At 44.5% G+C, this 19,856-nt stretch overlaps 1 protein-coding gene across 3 annotated transcripts in view; it reads left to right on the forward strand.

The window, feature by feature from the left end:
* The window catches only part of kif26ab (kinesin family member 26Ab), a 64,003-nt gene extending 44,394 nt beyond the window's left edge, over positions 1-19,609 (forward strand). For 2 of the 3 annotated variants that reach the window (XM_019349088.2, XM_005476979.4), the window contains exons 5-16: positions 3,982-4,165; positions 6,758-6,970; positions 8,009-8,102; positions 8,741-9,003; positions 9,866-10,049; positions 10,780-10,939; positions 11,260-11,422; positions 12,244-15,496; positions 16,056-16,249; positions 17,104-17,127; positions 17,340-17,490; positions 17,577-19,609. In XM_019349088.2, coding sequence (XP_019204633.1) covers positions 3,982-4,165; positions 6,758-6,970; positions 8,009-8,102; positions 8,741-9,003; positions 9,866-10,049; positions 10,780-10,939; positions 11,260-11,422; positions 12,244-15,496; positions 16,056-16,249; positions 17,104-17,127; positions 17,340-17,490; positions 17,577-17,758 — 5,065 coding nt within the window. In that variant the 3' untranslated portion in view covers positions 17,759-19,609. Of the gene's footprint in view, positions 1-394; positions 1,395-3,981; positions 4,166-6,757; positions 6,971-8,008; positions 8,103-8,740; positions 9,004-9,865; positions 10,050-10,779; positions 10,940-11,259; positions 11,423-12,243; positions 15,497-16,055; positions 16,250-17,103; positions 17,128-17,339; positions 17,491-17,576 lie in introns of those variants that run through there. The other variant, XM_019349089.2, reaches the window with a different exon arrangement.
* Positions 19,610-19,856: the final 247 nt, after the last annotated feature.

Here is a 19,856-nt window from a genome sequence, read left to right on the forward strand (position 1 = left end):
TGATTAATGCCGCTCTCATTCTTCCGGCTAATTACATCTGTTAGCAACAACAAAAAAATAAATAAAATAATACAAATATGTAGTGTACACATGCTACTCCAAAAAACACAGGAACACACATGCACACTCGTGCTCATGGATGCATACACTGTAGGCATACTAACCAAATCTGTTTGAAGTGTGGGACCCTAAAAGAAGAGAGGGCTCCTGCATGCATTAACTATTCATGTGACGTGTGGTGGGGTGCATGCATGTGTGTTTGTGCAGAAGGCTGAATGAGACAGTGAGTGTGTGTGTGTGTGTGTGTGTGGGTAGAGAAAGAGAGAGAGGGAGAAAGAGAGCACTCGCAAATTGCGCCGCAAGCAGCCAGCAATCGAGCGCTGACACCTCGTCTGGCAGTCGGAGGGAAAAGGGGCTGGGCTGAGGAAAGAAAGGGAGAGAGAGAGGGAGAGGTGGGAGGCAGGGAGAGAAGAGGGAGTGTGTGTGTGTGTGTGTGTATGTGTGTGTGTGTTAGAGAGAGAGCCAGGGAGAGAGAAATAGAGAGAGACACGGCAGGACAGCTGCCAGAATTTCTCCGATTGCAGGAGAAGGACCAAGAGGTGGAACAGGAGCAGGAATTCTTCTCATTCTCAGCTACTCAAGGAAATCTTGCAGCCCAGCCAGGAGCGCTGATTATTTTCCCTGCCTTCTGCCTGTAAGCAGCAGAGCGTCTGGGAAGGACCGAGGCATAAGGATCTGTAACCACTCACAGCAGACAAGTACGGTGGATTAACTGGATGAGGGAAAAAAAGCAGCCTGTGGGATGACTGAAGAATTGGATGTGAAGAAAAAGTAAAACTGAGTTGGAGGACAGGCCAGGTTTCTGCGGTTTCTGAACTGCATCTGAACTTTTGCAGGTGGAAGAGACACGCAAGGAGTTAGAGATGCTTTCGTAGTGCATGAACACAGGAGGTGCACATCCTCATCCTAACCTCGTCCTCACCTTCTCTTAAGAAACTCTCTGGATTACACCTTCACTGCGCACCTACTGGTTTTCCTGAAGGGCACTCATCCTGCCTGCCCACCTCCACCCAGCCCCACCTGCCGCTTGTTCCATTCAGTTACTATGACGCCCACGCCTCCCGCTCGTCGCTCTCCCTCTGCCCCCCGAGCTTCACGCAAGCCTCTGTGAAATTAAGTGGAACGTTGATGACTGTGATCGTAGCGAAAAGGACCTCTGTGCCTGGAGTAGCGAGCAACCCCACCTCGCTGTGTAATTGCTGAGTGTGCCGGCGTAGCAAATGTGCAAATAATGGAGAAAAGTGACAACACGGACAAGGACAGCAAAGTTGAACTCTATCAGTTGCCTGTTTTTTGACTATGAGCATAAACTAGATAATGGATTGGAAAGAGCTGTAAGTACCTCACTATGTGTGCATGTCGGGGGGTGGGGGGGTGAAGCTTTGGCTCACTTTTCTAACATTCAACAGAATTCATAAAGCATGAGTGTATGTTCAAGTGTTTTCGGGCTTCGCTTCCTCATACATATAGAGTCTCCTTTGAGCATTTTAGAGAAAGTTGTGAAGGAAAACAGCTTCATTAGCATAGAGATTGAGTGAACAGGTGGACAAGCTGTTGTGGGCAAAGAAATCTGAGCCTCTCTTCACTGCCTCTCTCTCTTTTTTTTCTCCAATGACTGATCATATAGTTGTGTAAGGAGAAGAGAGAGAAAGAGTGCAGGAGAGAACGTGGGAGGGAGAGGTGGGGAGAGACAAGCAGTTAATTTACCTGTGTACGTGTGACTGTGTTGAATAAAACAAAGCCCTAGCATAATCATCCCTCACCTTCCATTCATGAACATGTGCACTGATTGTCATTGTGTTGCATGAATTAAAGCTCAAGGTTACAATCGCAGCTTTGGGCTGTGAACGCTACTCGCTGGTCAAAACAATTACAAATGAAGTGGAGTGGCTTTTTTTCTATGCAACTCTATGGGTGCTGCATGATTTATGTCTAAACTGAAAGAGAAGAGAGAATGAGGTGAGGGGGGAGAGAGGGAGAGAGGTAGAGAGAGACAGAGAGACAGGGTAGATTTATCTTGAATGAATGTGCTGCGGATACCTCTCATAAATGCGCGTGCACACTCGCAGACTCGCGCAGCCACGTGTACTCTGCTATAGTTTCCCCTTTCTTTCTCTCCATCTCGCATTCATCTATTCCATCTCACTCCGTGTCACACGATCCGTCTCGCATGCTATCACACATAGGCAGCTCCCCGGGGAGCGGCTTCTCCTGTAGTCTTCTTGGATGCAATAATTATTCCATCAGCAAGCAGTGTGTTCGCTGATTGTGCTCTTGGGCTGTCACTGCAGGGGGTGTACAGAGGAGAGGGGAGGGGGTGGAGAAGAGGAAGCGGGGTGGGTTGTCACTCCAGGACACAAGGAGATAGGGACGAGAGGGGGGTTCTGTTTTTGGCAGCAGCCCACCCAGTCCTGTCCAGAGGAGCCCAGAACACGGCTAATGAGCTCAGGCTGGCCTTTTAGAAAAATGCTACTCACCAGGACATGGATCTGTTCCTTTTTGTATTCCAGATTTCCTCTTTTCTCCTTTTCATGTTCTCTATGTATTCTACCTCTCCTCAAAAGCCTTGCTCTGCAGATTTTTCACATTCTATTCTCCACTTCAGGTCTTCCTTAATTCCGCGCCACACTTTCCTTCATGTTGACAACCGCCCCTTTGTCTTCCCCGTACTTCTCTGAAATCTGACTGCTTAAATGAAACCCATTTGAGTGCATTTGAATTACCTTTGGGTATTACTTTCCTTGCTGACCTTGAATTACTGCCTGAGGTGTGTGTTAACTGATCTAGGGCAAAGCAAAAACTAGAACCACTTGGACCGGGGTCCCTGCAGGCCAGGCAGAGATTTTGGTGTTGCCTATAAAGTTGAAGAAGTTTGCACAAAAAAGAATGACTCCTTCTGATTGTTCTATGGAGATCTTCTCCTTGACTTTGAAAAGAGACCAGAATGACAGTGGAGTTTAAACTGTGAAAAAGCTCAATTCACTTACAGAACTGGGCTCTGTTTGGTATCAGCAGAACTGTCATGTGACTATCTAGATATCACTAAACTAACATCTGATTATCGAGGTTGTTTACAACTCCCAAAATACATAATTGTTTCAGGTTTGTCTCAAATACTAAAACGACTGGGTCTTATATTGCCCTTTACTAATGCTTTTCTAGCTAACAATTACACATCAGGAGAAACTCAGTGCTCAGTATCTTGCCCAAGGGTACTTTGGGATACAGCCAGCGATTGAACCACAACTTCTTATTAGTAGATCATCTGCTCTACCTTCTGAGTCACAGCCACCCAAATGATACTGTCATCATTGCTTAGCTGCAGTGATTAGCAGAGAAGGACACGAGTATGTGCTAGAGGGAAGTGTTTCAACAGTCCTCAGCTGTCATATCCACAACAGTTTTTCTGCTGTGTTTGATCAAAATAAGTGCATGTATTTCCTGTGGCTTTCTGCTATGTCTCTACAGTCTGCGTCTGGTCCCTTTGAGCAAAGAACCTGGTGATCATTTGTCTTAGAGAGCTGTTCTGTATAAAATCATAAAGGTGTAAGAGAATTCCACCTTTAGTTAAAGTCAAGAGCTGAAACATTATCCTTCTTGGTATGGGAGTATGAGTTGGGAGTTGAGGGAAAAGCATTTTTAGAGTGGAGAAGGGTTGGGAGTGGTGGCATAGTGTAACTCACCTCCTGACTTTGTTTACTTTGGCAGACTAAGAGCAGATTGTTGACCTTTATGTTAAAGTGTTAGTGTGTGGTTTTTGTCAAGGTAGACATTTAAAATCAATAACCTCTTGGTAGGGTACCTCCCCAAGAAAACATTACCTGAGAGAGAGAAAGAAAAAGGATTTGCTTAACTTTACAGCTTGGTAGTTTTCTAAGTATAGCTTTACTTTCAAGGTTTTTTTTTTCTTCCCACCTCCAGGGCAGCTCAGAAGCTGAATCTTTCCTCCAAGCGGAAGAAAAACCTGCCTTCCCTGCTTCACCCGCAAGAACCCTCCATCTACCCGACCAACTTCAGCGGTATCCTGCAGGTCTCGCCACCCCCTGCCCCGCCATGTCTGCTACGTGCTGTTTCCAAAGTGAAGGAAAATCCAGGGATGGGAAAGGTGAGAAAAGACACACACAGAGGCACCAAAGACAGAATGCTTTTAATGCACAACAGCTATACGACACGTGCTCTCACAAGCCACCGTTCCCTTCCTCCCCTGCAGAACTGCATGCGCCAACATTTATGGATACACACAAACCCCTATTTGGAGGGTTGAATGCAGAGTGGCGACAGACTGGTCTGCAGGCAGCGTGCTGTCTGGTCCAGTCCATGCAGATGCAGCCAGATAAGCCTGCTGGAATGTCATGAATTCACTCAGTTTGTGTGACGAGCATTCCTCTCTGTGAACACAGAAAAGACAGTAAAAACTGTAATTCACCAATCTGTGGTCACGTTAGCGTCAAGACTCCTAATTCCATTTTAGGTGCAGTGTGCAGTGTTGAAAGTCAGGCTGCCAGCGATAGGGCAGTCATTAAACAAAGCTGTATAAACACATCTCTCTTCCTTTGTGGTTTATTGGGTATTGTTTGTCTGAGCTGGCGTCCTGTATTTATAAAGCAGAAGAAGTCCCCTAACAAGATTAGATCCCACCTGGACAGGAAGTGCTCGCTTCTGTTGCCAGGTATCCAGACGGTTGAAATTTTGCCACATATTGTAAATCTCCCATTGACACGCGGACTTCATAAAAAACCTGTGCTATGAACAAGCCTCCTCAAGCTCACACCTGATGTATATGATCCATCTGTGCCGTTTAAGCAGCTGGTTTTCAACGGGAGATCGGGATTTATGATATTTTATGATATTGTTCCAAGTCTGCTTGAACAGATTTTCAGGTTTTCTTATAGTAAAGTAAACAGATCTTTCCTGGTCCCTTTGTGTCTGCCTCTCTTTCACCTGTGGAATTGCACGTGAAATAACACTTTCAGTCGCTTTCACGGCTTCCCCGGATCTGTTTCATACGAATTCAATCAATGTTTCCAATCAGGTGTAGGTGGGTCACTTCCACTTCTCCACTTTCGACCTAGACACAGTTCTTTCAGGTGTAAGGAGCTGAGTGGATGGAGTCATGCCAAGCCTCACTAATGGATTTTTTGGGGGATCAAGGGACAGGGAACCAGGGGCCATTAGCACGGAGTCCGAGGTGTGAAAATACTACAGCCAATCCTCTGTGGCCTCCACTATCTGATCTCTGCCAACGTAAATAAAACAGAGACATTAGCTCACTTGGTAGCCTCTGTCTGGTGGACAGACATGTGGTTGTCATATATGGAAGCCCAGTTTAAATGACATAGCAAATATAATTCACTCAACATATGCACTTGTCAGTCACAACAAGAGCCCCCTGTGGAGTATAAAGAGTGCTTGCACTTGGCCTGTGGTATCCAAGATGAATTCACTCACTGAAAGAAAGGGTTTTCCAGCCACATTGTTTGTGCATGCCGGAGTCTAGATCTGTAGCAATATTAATATACGAGTCAGGGAAGAATGGTCCTTTTGTGTAGGCGTGAAGATGGTGGAGAGTCCTGAGCTGAGCAAAGCAGCCTTATGTCAAAAAGGGAAGAGAGTTGGTTGTATTTTAAGGGTTTTATTTCAGTGCCTGAGAGGCACCATAGGTACTTTTTCAACAAGCTTTAAAATGACTCTGGATTGAGTTCCCTGTCATGTATACTATAGGACAGAAGCGATTCAGCTGATGTAATGTTAGGCGCAGCACTAAATACTCTGGGAGTTGACAGGGACTCTAAAGGCTGCTAAACATATCCAAAGAGCCATTTCTGTTCCCTGTCAGTCACAGATATATTTTCCAGAGAGCCTTTGGAGAAATAGAAGTGGCGCTATCTGACCATCAGATTGTAAAGCAATATAGAGATGTCAGAATTTCTAAAGAGGTGTCATATAGCCTGACACATAAGCACATCCACACAAACCACAAACTGTGCATCTATGCATTAGAGACATAGATTGTCTGTAAGAGGTCCTACCACAAGGCATGAATGGGCATGTTAATGAATCAACATCTTTAGATGCAAGATGCGATCATGTTTAGCGTACCATGTTGGCATCAAGAACTATATGTTGACCTGTGGAAGACTCTACGCTCATTTTATAAATATAATAAGTCTCAGAATGTAGCAGGGTGGGTCACTTGACGGCCAGTCGTTTTGCAGGCAATAGAGGGAAAGGAAAGAAAAAGGAGAGTTAGGAGGTGGAACAACAGGCAGGGAGGGCATATGCTCCTGCACTCCCACGCTGGTGAGCTGTTCCTGGTCCAGAAAAAACAATCTCTAGTGGGATAATCCCCCAGCAGGGAGCTGCACACACACCAATTTCCAACATTTTCAGCTGTGACTTTCAATACTCACCTTGCTGCCTTTTACTAACACCATTAGCCAATGTGTTGACCCAGGGAGAGTTTCCATGGTAACTTTCAGTGTCCATCAGCTCTGACAAAGTGAACGTGATCTTAATGCATAAACGCTGAGGGACCTTCAGTTTGCAACTTTTATATTGAATGCCTGCCATATGTTTTTCCTGTCTCTTCGCTTAGTGCACAATAATCAAAATGTCTGTCTTTTTGTTGTGTTTTTGTGCCATCTCAATTTCTAATGCACTGCTGTTTTCTCTTTTTGCTTATTTGATGTTGCTTTAGGTGAAAGTGATGATGCGTATCTGTCCATCTCTGGAGGCTGCAGACTCCTCAGAGTCTCAGTCTTTCTTGAAAGTAGACAGCAGGAAGAAGCAGCTGACCCTCTACGATCCCGCGTCCAGCCCACACTCTAGTTCAGGGCACAGGAGATCCGCCACTGTGGCCGTCCCAAAGATATTTGCCTTCGATGCCGTTTTTACCCAGGATGCTTCACAAGTAAGGGCCAGTGTTTGTGTGTGTGTGTGTGTGTGTGTGTGTGTGTGTATTAGAGCAAGAGAGCTATTTTTCTATGTGTTATCAGGGAATTCAGCCTCTCAAGGGCAAAGGGACGTCTTTATACTTGCAGGGTGTGACCAGAGGCTTAGAGAAAAAAATGCCTTTCTTGGGTCAAGGGGCATTCTTAGCAACATGGGCCTAACAGCTGGGCTTTTAAGCCCTCTAAGGAATGATTTGAATCCACTCCACTTATATCTAGCCACTCCTTTCATAGGACAGCTATATCTAACCTCAGCCATTTGGAAGACACAGCAGGCATAAGCCTGAGATCAAAGTCAAAGGTCAGATATACAGTATGTTTAGTACATGTGACTTAGGAGCGGATCAGATTTGCTCTCTTCTCAGATTAAGACAAACACCATAGTCTTTTAAGAGAATGACTCAATCTGTTTTTGCTCAAAGACAAAATCAACAGAAAATCTAAGGTAATCTGAAGTATTGTTTGCATGTCGCCATGGTGCAGCGAACTCTAAATAACTATGACAGCAGAGTGTAAGATGTCATCACCTGTGTAGGATACCCAGAAAAACCTCAGATTTTGTAGCATGCTACCTACTTTGAGCAATTTTTTTTAAATTAAGTAAGCTGCTGATGGCCAAAGACTAAATGTTTCTGCTACATAGTTGAGGCCAAGCTGCTAGATTGTGCTGCTGGGACGGCACTGCTGGTGGCTAACAGAGCTGTTCTGCTGTTAGAGGTCTTGTTTGCTGTGTGATGTATGGGAAGGGGCCTTTGCTGCTGAAGCCTTGCCCCAGAGGACCTCTGCTGAAACAGATTGCAGAAATAAGCCTCGACATGCAAGACATGGAAACAGACATTAACAAACAAACACACACACACACTTGTGTCATGAAAAATACTGAAACTAATAACATGAACTGGTGTAAGCAATGCCAAATGCTCACTGTGCCTGTTTTACAGTGTTCCTCGAATTGCAAACTGACTGTGAATGCCCTGTCTCTTTGTGTTTTTCCACAGGCTGAGGTGTGCTCAGGGACAGTAGCTGAGGTCATCCAATCTGTGGTGAATGGTGCAGACGGCTGCATCTTCTGCTTTGGCCAAGTAAAGCTCGGTAAGCTTCTCCACTGGCAACAGATTAGAGAAGTGCCTTTGTTAGCCGAAGAAAACTCTCATTGCTCTTTGTTAGCTACACTTGATGTCCACAATTGGCTTAGCGGTGCACTGGGGTGAGTCAAGGAATGGGTGATTGAAGGAAAAGGAATGGATAGTGAGTCTGGTGTGGGGGTGAGGGGTAAAGTGCTGCATTCAGGCTTCAGGGCTCAGTCTGTAATTAAAATCTTAGTAATTGGCCTGGCCAGTGTTCTTAGGCTGAAGGGCCTGCTTTTCTCATGCAGCTGTTTCCAGTTTCTGTAATTCTGTGCAGAGTGGCTGTGTCTGGAACAGGTCCTTGGATTAGCATTTGATTTAAAGGAAAAAAAGTTATTATTATTTTATTTTTGCCTTTCCGAATATTACCTCAAATCCTCCACATCTGCTGTTATTAATTTTTTCAGCACCATTTGTTTAGCAGAATAACCCTTCAGAAAATATCCAATGCCAGCGCCTATTTCTTTGTGAACTTCAGGCCTATTTCAGACAGGTTGATAAAAGAAGCAATTTTATTTTGAACATATAGTGAGTGCAGCCGGCTTCCAGACACAAGGCAATATTTTCATTTCCACCCCCCCTCCTCCTTTCTTACATCCTCAGGCAAGACATACACCATGATTGGCAAAGACAGCTCCACTCAAAGCCTAGGCATTGTGCCCTGTGCCATTTCTTGGCTCTTCAAGCTCATCAACGAGCGCAAGGAGAAGACGGGCACGCGCTTCTCAGTCCGCGTGTCTGCCGTGGAAATCTTTGGAAAAGATGAGGAGCTAAAGGACTTGCTGTCTGAGGTGTCGGCAGGCAGCCTGCAGGAAGGCCAATCCCCGGGAATCCACCTGAGAGAGGATCCCATCTGTGGCACTCAGGTGAGAAGTGTTCCATCTCTCCACTTTTTCTTTGTTCACTGATCCTTTCATTCTCTCTGTGGGTTATAAAATATTAGTCTGACTGAGTATTGATCTTTTACTGTCTAGGCTCTAGCTCTTTTTTTTCCCTCAAAGATGTTTAAAGTTCTTCGAGTGCAGTGTGTGTATACATATATATGTGTGTGTGTTTTTATCTCCCGTGACTTCCTACCCTACCTGCTCTTAAAACCCTTGCTTTATATTTCTACCCAACCCTTCTGTGGTATTGATGGCTTTCTTCTTACCTTTGTATTGACTCTTCTGTCAGCATCCGTCAGCATCTATTACTGATGTATTAGTGTCAGCCCTCTATAACACCATAGAAGTATTACTGGGTGTGTGTGTGTGTGGTGGGAGTGGGAATAGCAGAGGGGGGGTTGTGACTGTATGTTTGAAGGCTCTCACAGGTGTTGCTGTCAGATGTTGTTTTTGGTGGATATGCATGGACTCTGACTTCAAAGGGTGTGCAGTACTATGAATCTCCCTCTTGCGCTTCCTTCAGCAGCTATGTGTGCCTTCTCTCTTCCGCCTCCTCCTTCCTTTCCTTCTGTATCCCACCACTGCCATCATCACATCATGTTGAGGTGAAGAGCCCCTGCCTCCTGCTCCACTATTACCTCTCCTAATCCTCCTCCCACTGTGTGCATATCTGCTGTTTTAATAGCCCCTGAGACCCAATCTAATGGGCAAGAAATGCGTGGCAGAGTCCAATTAACTGGTTACCTTCTCTTTCTCGTTTCTCTCTCTCTCTTTTCTCTTTTAAACATCAGTCCTTTTTCGGATACCCTGACCTTATTCTCTGGTTTTCCTTTCCGCCCTTCAGCTTCAAAACCAGAGTGAGCTTCGTGCCCCAACTGCTGAGAAAGCTGCCTTCTTCTTGGATGCAGCCATTGCTGCCCGGAGCACCAGCAGACCGAATGTTGATGAGGACGAGCGACGGAACTCCCACATGCTGTTCACACTGCACATTTACCAGTACCGCATGGAGAAGACTGGAAAAGGGGGAAGTTAGTATTATTGCATTACTACTGCCCTGCAGCATAGGACCAGAAAGTTGTGCCTACAAATTTATAGTAGAAAATTATAGAGTGAACCATGCGCAAGCAGCCAGATTAGTGAATGAAGTCCACACTTGCTCCAAAATGTACTAAAATACAAGCTAATCTAGATTAACAGGTTCCTCCATTTAGTTATTGCTAATTGTTGTTGGGTTTTTTTAAAACATAAGCTCTTTAGATGGCTAAGTGGATTTGATCGCACTTTAGCTTTTAATGGAAAATCGCAGGCTCTTTTTTGCAATTGATGAATTAATTCTGGTCTCTGCAAAACAGAAATGTATTTGCATGCTTGTAATACATTGTGGTTAAGAGTAAGTAAAGCCTGCTGGTGTATGAACAACATCAATCACCAACAGGAAAATGTGTAGCTCTGTGATTTACAAGGACAGACGCTGGCATTCGCTCTGTCTGCATTTTTAAATTATTAGATGGGGGACTGTGTTTCTAATTGTCAGTAGATTCTCTCGTTTTACGTGTCTCACCAAAGGAGACTCCTTGTTGCCATGAGTTACACATCTGGTGGAGGTTTAGCAGTCTGGCTTCAGTCTTACTCATAAATAATCCAGACAGCTCAAACACAGCTATGCCACTCCTGTCATTGGGGCACTTTGTACAGGCAACTTACTCCACATAGGGAGTGTTTGTTTTGCTCACCTGGTTCTTCTTCTGCCGTTGGCAGTGTCGGGTGGACGGAGCAGGCTGCACCTTATCGACTTGGGGAGCTGCGAAAAGGTCCTGAGTAAAAGCAGAGATGGAGGAGGAGGCTTGTGTCTTTCCCTGAATGCACTGGGAAACGTCATAATGGCTTTAACAAATGGAGCGAAGCATGTACCCTACAGGTGAGAACACCAACATGAGGTTTTAGAGTCGGCTGCGTTTTAGCTTCCAAGAAACTGTATCTATATGTTAATTGTTTCAGGCAAGTCACCGCATGTGTTGTCAACCTTGCAGCTTTTTCTGTGCGACTGTTTAGTTTGTTTAGTTAGCTGCACAACAGCTTTCACTGGGGTTGCACAAGATTATATTGTAGTTACTCAAGTATGAAAAGATTAATGACTTGTCATTTGGGAGTGTTTTTCAGCTCGGAGGATTTAACGTGCCCGCCCCAGTAAAATATTACTGGGCTGTTTGCTAATAACAATGTAAATGCTCCCTGTAGAGACAGCAAACTGACAATGCTGCTGAGGGAGTCCCTTGGCAACATCAACTGCAGAACAACTATGATTGCCCACATCTCAGATTCCCCAGCCAACTATGCTGATTCGCTCACCACTATCCAGCTGGCATCCCGGATCCACCGAATGAGAAAGAAGAAATCTAAGGTACCGTCTGTAAACATGTGCAGTAACACACTGATAAACCGATGAACAAGCAATATGAAATTCCAGTGACACCACTAACGATGCATTTGTATAATTTAGGAACTTATTATAATCCTTATAAATCTTAATAAAGCTCCATTTAATGTTGCTCATTGTTTATAAATGATAAATGAAGAGTAATCGTTATTAAACATTATTTCATCATTAAGTGTTGCTATTGTAGCAATTACATTCCTAATGTGCATGCGTAACTTTAATTACCTTCATCATAAATCACGGCATTATTAAAGTCCTTAAATTTGTCTTCCTCGTGTAATTTTGGAGCTATTACGCAAATGAATGTGTTAATGCTCCCACAAATGAAATATTATTAGTGCAGTAAGTCAGAGCTAGTTTCTCTCAGCTCCTCAGCACATAATCATGTAATCAATACCACTGCCTAAGGAAGTGTGTAATGTATTCCCTTAGATTAGAGAAATATATGCTCCAGATAATTAGGTGAAATGACAGCATGTATTTATGTAGTCCCCATTATGATTATAATACAGGCCGCAGACAACAATTTGCATTATTAACATTAGCTTCTGTGGGGCTATTGATGTGCACTTTTAACCTCTAGATAAATATTGACCGGTAATATTGTAGGAATTAAAATATGTTCTGAAATGGATTTTGCTGCAAACTAGTAAGATATGAATCTGCTCTAAATTATAAGAATTAAAGTGATTTTGTAAATTGCAAAGTCTGTTATGTTAATTTTCCTTCCATCATTTTGTGAGATCATTTCCAAATCTCTACTCTGTTCTAACTTGGTTTTGCAGTATGCATCTAGTTCATCTGGAGGTGAAAGCTCGTGTGAGGAAGGGAGGATCCGGAGGCCCCCCCACCTCAGGCCTTTTCACCCTCGGACAGTAGCCCTGGACCCAGACCTGCCCTGTTTGCTCAGTGACCCAGAATACTCCTCTAGTAGTGAGCAGTCTTGTGATACTGTTATTTATGTGGGCCCTGGGGGAACTGCAATCTCAGACAGGGAGCTTAGTGACAATGAAGGCCCACCTGCCTTTGTTCCAATTATCCCTTCTCTGAACAAGAAGAAGTCTGCAAAAGAGGGCCCTCTGGACAGAGACCATTTCTTTAAATGCAACACATTTGCTGAACTGCAAGAGAGGCTTGAGTGCATAGATGGCAGTGAGGAACCTACTGCTTTTGTTGGAGAGGGAAAACGATCCCAGGCTAGCCCCAAGATGGACAAATCTAAAGAGAGCCAAAGCTCTGTTTCACCAAAGACTGTAGCAAATATTTCTTACAACCAAGAGGGTATCTCACCCAAACAATCCCCTAAATTGGTCCCCCCGCAGCCATCTTGCAGTCCCAGTGCCAAATCTAAAGTTGACAGTGCCAAGAGGCAATGCATGCCTGTGGAAAGGGTACCATCAGAGAGTGTTCAAAATGTTTGCAGGACCAGGGCTGATGGTGAGAAGGCCTTGGTTTCAGAAAACAAGGTTAGTGCAAACAAACTGGCACCTGCCGCTACCCCACCTACTGAACCTGTGGTGAGAGAGAAGATTTACTCCAGCAAGAAATCCTTGCCAAAGCCAGCCCCGCCTCCTTCACAGCAGAGAGAAAATACTGACAATGAGGAAAGATCAAGCACCAGAATGCCACCTGTGGGAATGAGCCACCAAGCTGCGAAAAGAAGGGATCCGTGCACTTCGCCTTTACTTAGAGCTCCGGTGGAGGTGTGCCAGGTACGCTCGACGTTGAGGGAAAGATGTCTGGACCGGGACATCCTTAGAGCGACCGTCACCCTGCAGCAGCCTGTGGAGCTGAACGGAGAGGATGAGCTGGTTTTCACTGTGGTGGAGGAGCTATCTATAGGCAGTATAGTAGATCAAGGCCGGCCATCGAGCATTATTAGCTTTAACAGTGACTGCTCTCTTCAGGCCTTGGCCTCTGGTTCTCGACCTGTCAGCATCATCAGTAGCATCAATGATGAATTCGATGCCTACACATCAGCCGCTGGAGGGTCAGAGGTGAACATTTCAGTGGTCACAGCCCCTCAGGAAGGAGGGATGGCGTGTATAGACAGCAGAGGTTCATCTATCAGTTCTTGGCTGAGTGAGGTTAGTGTCTGCACCTTGGAAAGCGAAGGGGCTCATTCCACAGACGTCTTCCTTCCACAGGCCAAACACATGGGCCCAGAGGCCACCGTTTACTTTGACTCCTTGGACATGTTTAATTGTGTTTCCTCGCCTAGAAATGCCAAGAACTCCCTAAATGACAGCGGATTTAGTTTTTCTGAACTAGACAGTGATAGCGCCGCCTCAAGCAAGCTGTCACTGACAAAGTGCCCCCCGTCACCGGAATCAGCAAAAGGCTCCCTAAAATTTACATCCAAAATAACTAAAGCTCACTCGCTTAGCTCCTCCCCACAGGGCCCAACTATAGTCCACTCCAGTCTTCCCAGGAAGATTAAACCTACCTCATCTATCTCTCATAGCAGCAGCAGTAGCAGCAGCAGTAGTAGAGAGCCACTAAGGCAAGAGGTTAAACAGGAAGATCCTTGGAAGTGCATTGACAACCACTCTGAACCTCAGTTTTCTGACTCCAGCAACACCAGCAGATTTCTCAGAAATCCCCCCAGTGGCATCCCTTCCAGCAAAACGTCCAGCAACACCAACAGTGTACCTCGCTCTCCCAATGTGCAGGGGTCTACCTCATCCCAAAGGGTGGTTGATGGCTGTGAGAAATCAGCCAGCAGGAATCCACCCAGCAAAATGCCTCAGCTGAGACGAGGTGCCACCACCCTGGGAACAGTGCCCGTCATTCATTCCAACGCGGACTACAAGGGAAGCCAAGATATTGTTGCATCTGCCACAAGCCTTAAATTTTCCTCTCTGGGGAAAAACAAGGCCAACTCACAGAAAGCGAGCAATTCCGCTAAACCCGACTGCACCATGCCTCCTCCCCCTCCAGTGAGAAAATCCAGTCTTGACCATAAGACGAAGACACTGCTGCCCCAAAGTGCCTTAAAGACAGCATATGGGGAGGCAGGAAGGACCTATGGAGCGAGGGCGGCTGTATCAGAAGATGAGCTTGAGGTATGCCACAGAGTAGACAGTTTCAAAACCTCCAGCCTCAACACGGCCAAAGTTACCTCCAGCTTGAAGGCCAAAGGGCCTAGAGGAGAGGCTGGGCAGCACTATGGCAGTCAGATATCCCTGGAAAGGTGTGAAAGTCTGTCCTTATCAGGTTCCAGAGCTGCGCTTAGTAGAGAGAACAGCGGGGCAAGTCTTGGCAGCAGTAGTAGCAAATCAAACAAGTCCATTTCGCGATTCGGTATTCCTAATTCATCCAGCGCTCCTATTGCTTCCTGTCCATCCTCCCCAAGTGGAGGAAATGTCAGCAAACCTGGACAGGTAAAAGCTTCTGTAAATCCCAGATCATTGGGAGCTGTTAATGGTTCTAAGGCACGTTCACTATCAGCCAACAACTCCAAGGGCTTAAGCTCCTCCACAAAATCTTTGGCCGCCCCGTCTACCAGAAACACTAATGCCAACCTCCCTCCTTCTGGACGGACATCGGCTCCTCGGACCACCGCTGCAGTCACCAGCAAGCCTGGAAGAGGCACTATCATGGGCACAAAGCAGGCCATTAGAGCTGCAAATAGCCGTGTGAGTGAACTGGCAACAGGCAACATATCAGGAAAACACGTGAAAGCTTCAGCAGACTCAGACAGTGGGAATGACAGCGGGGTGAATGTGAGTGATGACAAATCCCCAGTAGCCATGCTGCCTTCTCCATACAGTAAAATCACAGCACCCAGGCGGCCTCAGCGCTACAGCAGTGGCCACGGCAGTGACAACAGCAGCGTGTTGAGCGGGGAGCTGCCTCCGGCGATGGGACGCACAGCTCTGTTCTACCACAGCGGTGGCAGCAGCGGATATGAAAGCATGATCCGTGACAGTGAAGCCACAGGCAGCGCTTCCTCTGCCCACGACTCTATGAGCGAGAGCGGCTTTTCAACTTCAGGGAGAGCAAAGAGCTCCAAGTATCCCAAGAAGAGAGCAAACGGTGAGAAACTAATTTGGGTTTTGAGGGTTTTACACATAATCTAGAAATGGGTAATATTCACAAATATTGTGATATACATATCGTGGCGCACAGCCGAGTAATAAATATATGCTGTCTCAGAGGAAATCAACCATAAATTTGTGGATCCATTGTTATTACAACCACAAATGGGCATTTCATCGGATTTTGTTTCCTTCTGAATCAGCAGCATGCATAATTCATACGCAGAGTAAATGCGAAAAACGTTAATGAATGTTTCAGACAAGGCATCTTTGATCTGTGTATTGATCAAATAAGAGTTGAACATGGGGATTTTTATGTAGGCCATTGCCTCGTGTTTAACTATTTCAATTCATGTGAGATAAACCAACCTTTTGAATCCACATATCTCATGAAACTCTTATAAGTATGCAGGCGCCACAGCTCAGCCAACCACTGTAAAGCCTGGCATCACTTTATATCTCAGAGTGGGATTTATATATATTTTCCTATAGATCCTAGCAAATGCTGCTGTTGTATGTTAGCAATCTAATTGGTGCCTGTCTGCCTGGTGCTTTAGGCTTCCAAAGAAGACGGCTAATCCCAGCACCCCTGCCAGACACAGCATCTCTGGGGAAGAAGGTGAGCACAGCAGGTCAGTGGGTGGACTTGCCTCCTATGTCTGGACCACTGAAGGAACCCTTTGAGATCAAGGTGTATGAGATCGATGATGTGGAACGGCTCCAAAGGCGGCGTCAGGAGGAAACCGCAGAGGTGAGCAGACACAGGTCACAGCTGGCTTGTTTTGCTGGTTTAGTGGTTCATCTTTCTGAACCCTGTTTTGGGTAATGTGAAGTCTGGGTTGAGGCCATGTAAATCCCACTTGCTAAGCCTTAGCAGCATTTTGCATCTGCAACATCGATGCCATACATCCTTTAAGATACAATCACATTGACTTGCAGTGTGGGAATTTCTTAGCTCCCTTCTCCCCAGCTTCTTTTTAAAGAACAGGACAGGAATAATATGTCCCAGACGTCTGACCTTCAGCCAGCTCGGTGGCAAATCCTGGAGTTAAAATGTCTGCGTCTCCAGATTCCCAGTGCTTGGTATTTTGGCAGCACTGCTTGGGAATGTCAAGACTTCAGGAGGCAATTACCAATGAGGGTTAATTGGTCTGAGTATGACTGATGACTCGCCTCACTGCTGAATGTGGTGGTGATACGGTGGGGTGTAAAAATGAAAAAGAAGACTGCGGTGAAAAGATTGGTCAGAGAATGTGCGATGATTGCGAGGACACCTGACACCAACCCAAATCAGCTCAATGACGGTGGTCATCACTGAGCAGTTTGCATAGCTGACTCCTCCTGGGTCATTAACTGCTTCCATGAAGTGCAGCTGGAGGGGGATTTTTTAAACTTATACATATGAAATCAACGACAGGTGGTAGTCTGATTTACTTTTCTCCTCATCATCAATGTCAGTTTAGTTCTTTTACTGTTTTTTGCACCTATTACAAAATTCCAGTTAAAATCCATTGCAAACAGAATATGTTTTAATATACAACACACTGTCTTGTCCAACACACTAACTAGTTTTATTTGTTTTATTTTTTCCAATCCTGTGTTCAGCAACCATTCCAAGACGTTGACAAGGTGAGCTCATTTTTCAGAGAAACTGATGTTTAATTAAAAGCAGCACAGACTGTATTACCAGCGAGTAGTATATTATCTGTTTGACTTTATTTCACGTTTATCGATGAAGTTTACTGATAGCTTCTCTTTTATATCTAATGCAACTTTTTGAACTTTTTAACTGCATTTTTGATAGTTACTTAAATCAGTATAATCTGTCTTTTTCCCCGCAGGGCCTGCTGTATTTTAACAGTAAGCTGAAGATGCTTGAGAGAAGGCAACAGCAAGTGAAGGAAGTGAGGGCAAAGCATCAAGTGTTATTGGAGGAGCTGGAAGACACGAAGGCCAGATTGATGATGGACCCCAGCAAGTGGACAGGAGAGTGTAAGTCACGTCCTTTGAGAGTAAGATGACAAATAAACTTTGGTAGCAGACAATGTAACTAAATCCTGCTTTCCTCATTCCAACAGTTGAGGTGGACCAGAATTTGGATAAAGAATCTCCAGAGTACCTGGAGGCCTTGACACAGGCCACAGAGGAGCTGGAGTTCTGCGTCAACCTGTGCAAGGCCCGTGTCATGATGGTGACGTGCTTTGACATCAGCATGTCAACACCTGGCACTCAGGAGGGGCTGCGTGAAGTCGAAGTCTGAGGACAAAAGTAAGTAGGAGCGGGAAAGGAAAAGGAAGTGAGAAGAAAAAGAAAGATGAAATGTAGCAGTCAGTGTGAAGAAGAGCAAAAGACAGAAGTGAGATGAGAGTGGATCTTAACATGTAAACAGAGGAAATCTTGACCACCTAGCTACAGTGCCTCGTTACCAGGACACGGCAGAGGAATGACACGTGAGCACAAACGCTGTTGCCTCTATGGCAAAGCAGTGGCCATCACCTACTCAAGAGTCAATGAACAACACCTGGAAGTGCCTTTTTTATTGTTTTGTTTCGAGTCGTTATTTTTCCTATGGCGCAGGTATCTTAAGCGTACCTACTCCCTGAACATATGGCTTTTAAGAAAAATATTTTATATTCCATTGTATAGTGTATTAAATGAATATGTGATGTGTACAAATGTCCTTTTTATGGGGAAAAATAAAGTAAAAAGAAAAAAGCAATAAGCTAATGTTATTGCTCTCCCAGACTGCCTTTTCTCTTGTTTCAAACCTCAGTCAGCATTTTATCCATGATCATTCAGCCTCCTGCGCCTTATGTTAACTCTCTGGTTCTGTAGTTTTCTAAATTTTCAAACTGGACTATGTTATTTCATCAAGGACTGTATTTGCTGTCATCACTCACCTCCTGCCAGCTGGCCTGTGAAAGCTGCTTGCAGGGTAGAGTGAATGTTTTTTTTTTCCTCCAGTTGCCTTGTTCAAAATGGGTCTCAGTGGATGCACTTAGGTAGAGCAGCAGTTTTGTTGTGGGAAGGAGAGTTTATTCAAGCTGTGCTTGCCCATGTTTATCTCACTAAAATAAAAGTTTAAGCCAAAACATATCAATCAGAGGGGCACTGTGATGGACGATAAGTGATTGTTCTTGATTCAGCCATTCTTTCTGGTGCCTCAGTATGTGGTCATGCAACGTAACCTTCCCTCCACTCACCTACGATGATCATATGATGACTGGTTACACTTCTACCGGTGCCCATCAGTGAGCCCACTATTTCTCTAAATGGGCTTTGACTGGGGGCTTTTTATATACTGTAAAATAAAAAGGAGCACTGATGAGCACAAGTCAGCCAGTCTGTTAGACACTACTTTTTTTTAAGTGCTACCAAGCCTCAGCTCTATGCATTCCAATACATTTACTGCAACTACTATAAGAACCTCATTACCGAGTAAGGGCAACCACATAGTTTGTTCTCTTTTGTCCCAAAATCTACTCTACTAATCTTCTAATTATTGACGTTGATCTAATGTCTCAAATGAAGACTCTAGAATTTGTCCATGAAACGATTCAGTAAAAAGCGGCATTATTTAGCAAAATCAATCATGGCATCAGCTCTTCATGGCTGCCAGAATGTGCTTATGAATCAAACAGCTGACACAGAGACAACAAAGATGATTGGTGAAAATGATTGTTCAGAAAAACAGACTGGCTTTGACGTATCTTGCTGTGTTTGACTTCTATATCTATGACAAATACGACTTTGTTTTCTTTGTTTTACAAAGATGGACTATCTCAGGCCCTCTCTGAAGATGCTGCATGAGATTTTTTAATCACTTTTAAGAATGATTTCTACTCCATTTTTTACCATTCTAATTTTTTACAATAATTTCTGTGTGTTCACTAATGTGGGGTTATGCTCATGAATTAAAGAACTATTACCAAACCAAGACCTTTTTTCCAAGAAATTATTATATGTAAGGTCATATTTCATATCAAAACCCATATTTTCTAATACCTTTGTTTTTGTATAGGATTTTCAGACCCTGTGTATAAATGTACAATATGGCAGCTTGTGTTTTACTTTTACAGTACTTGTGAATAAAATGTTCCTTCTTACCGATGATTCAGAGTTGACTTTTTTCACCCATTCATGTGTTTAATACTATTTATTCTACAATTATTTTCACACAACTCCAAATAAATACTTTTATTTTATTTATGTTTGTTTATTCAGCATCTTCTCTTTTAAAATGAATGCGTGTAGAAAAAAGCGTTTGTGTGAATGAGCAAGTTGTTACTCTATGGAAGCCCGTTTGCGCCACTAAAAAAAAAAAAGTATCCGTAACTCGAAATTTCGAGAAAAGCAAC

Source organism: Oreochromis niloticus, linkage group LG19 (assembly GCF_001858045.2).
Source record: "Oreochromis niloticus isolate F11D_XX linkage group LG19, O_niloticus_UMD_NMBU, whole genome shotgun sequence".
NCBI classification, from domain to species: Eukaryota; Metazoa; Chordata; class Actinopteri; order Cichliformes; family Cichlidae; genus Oreochromis; species Oreochromis niloticus.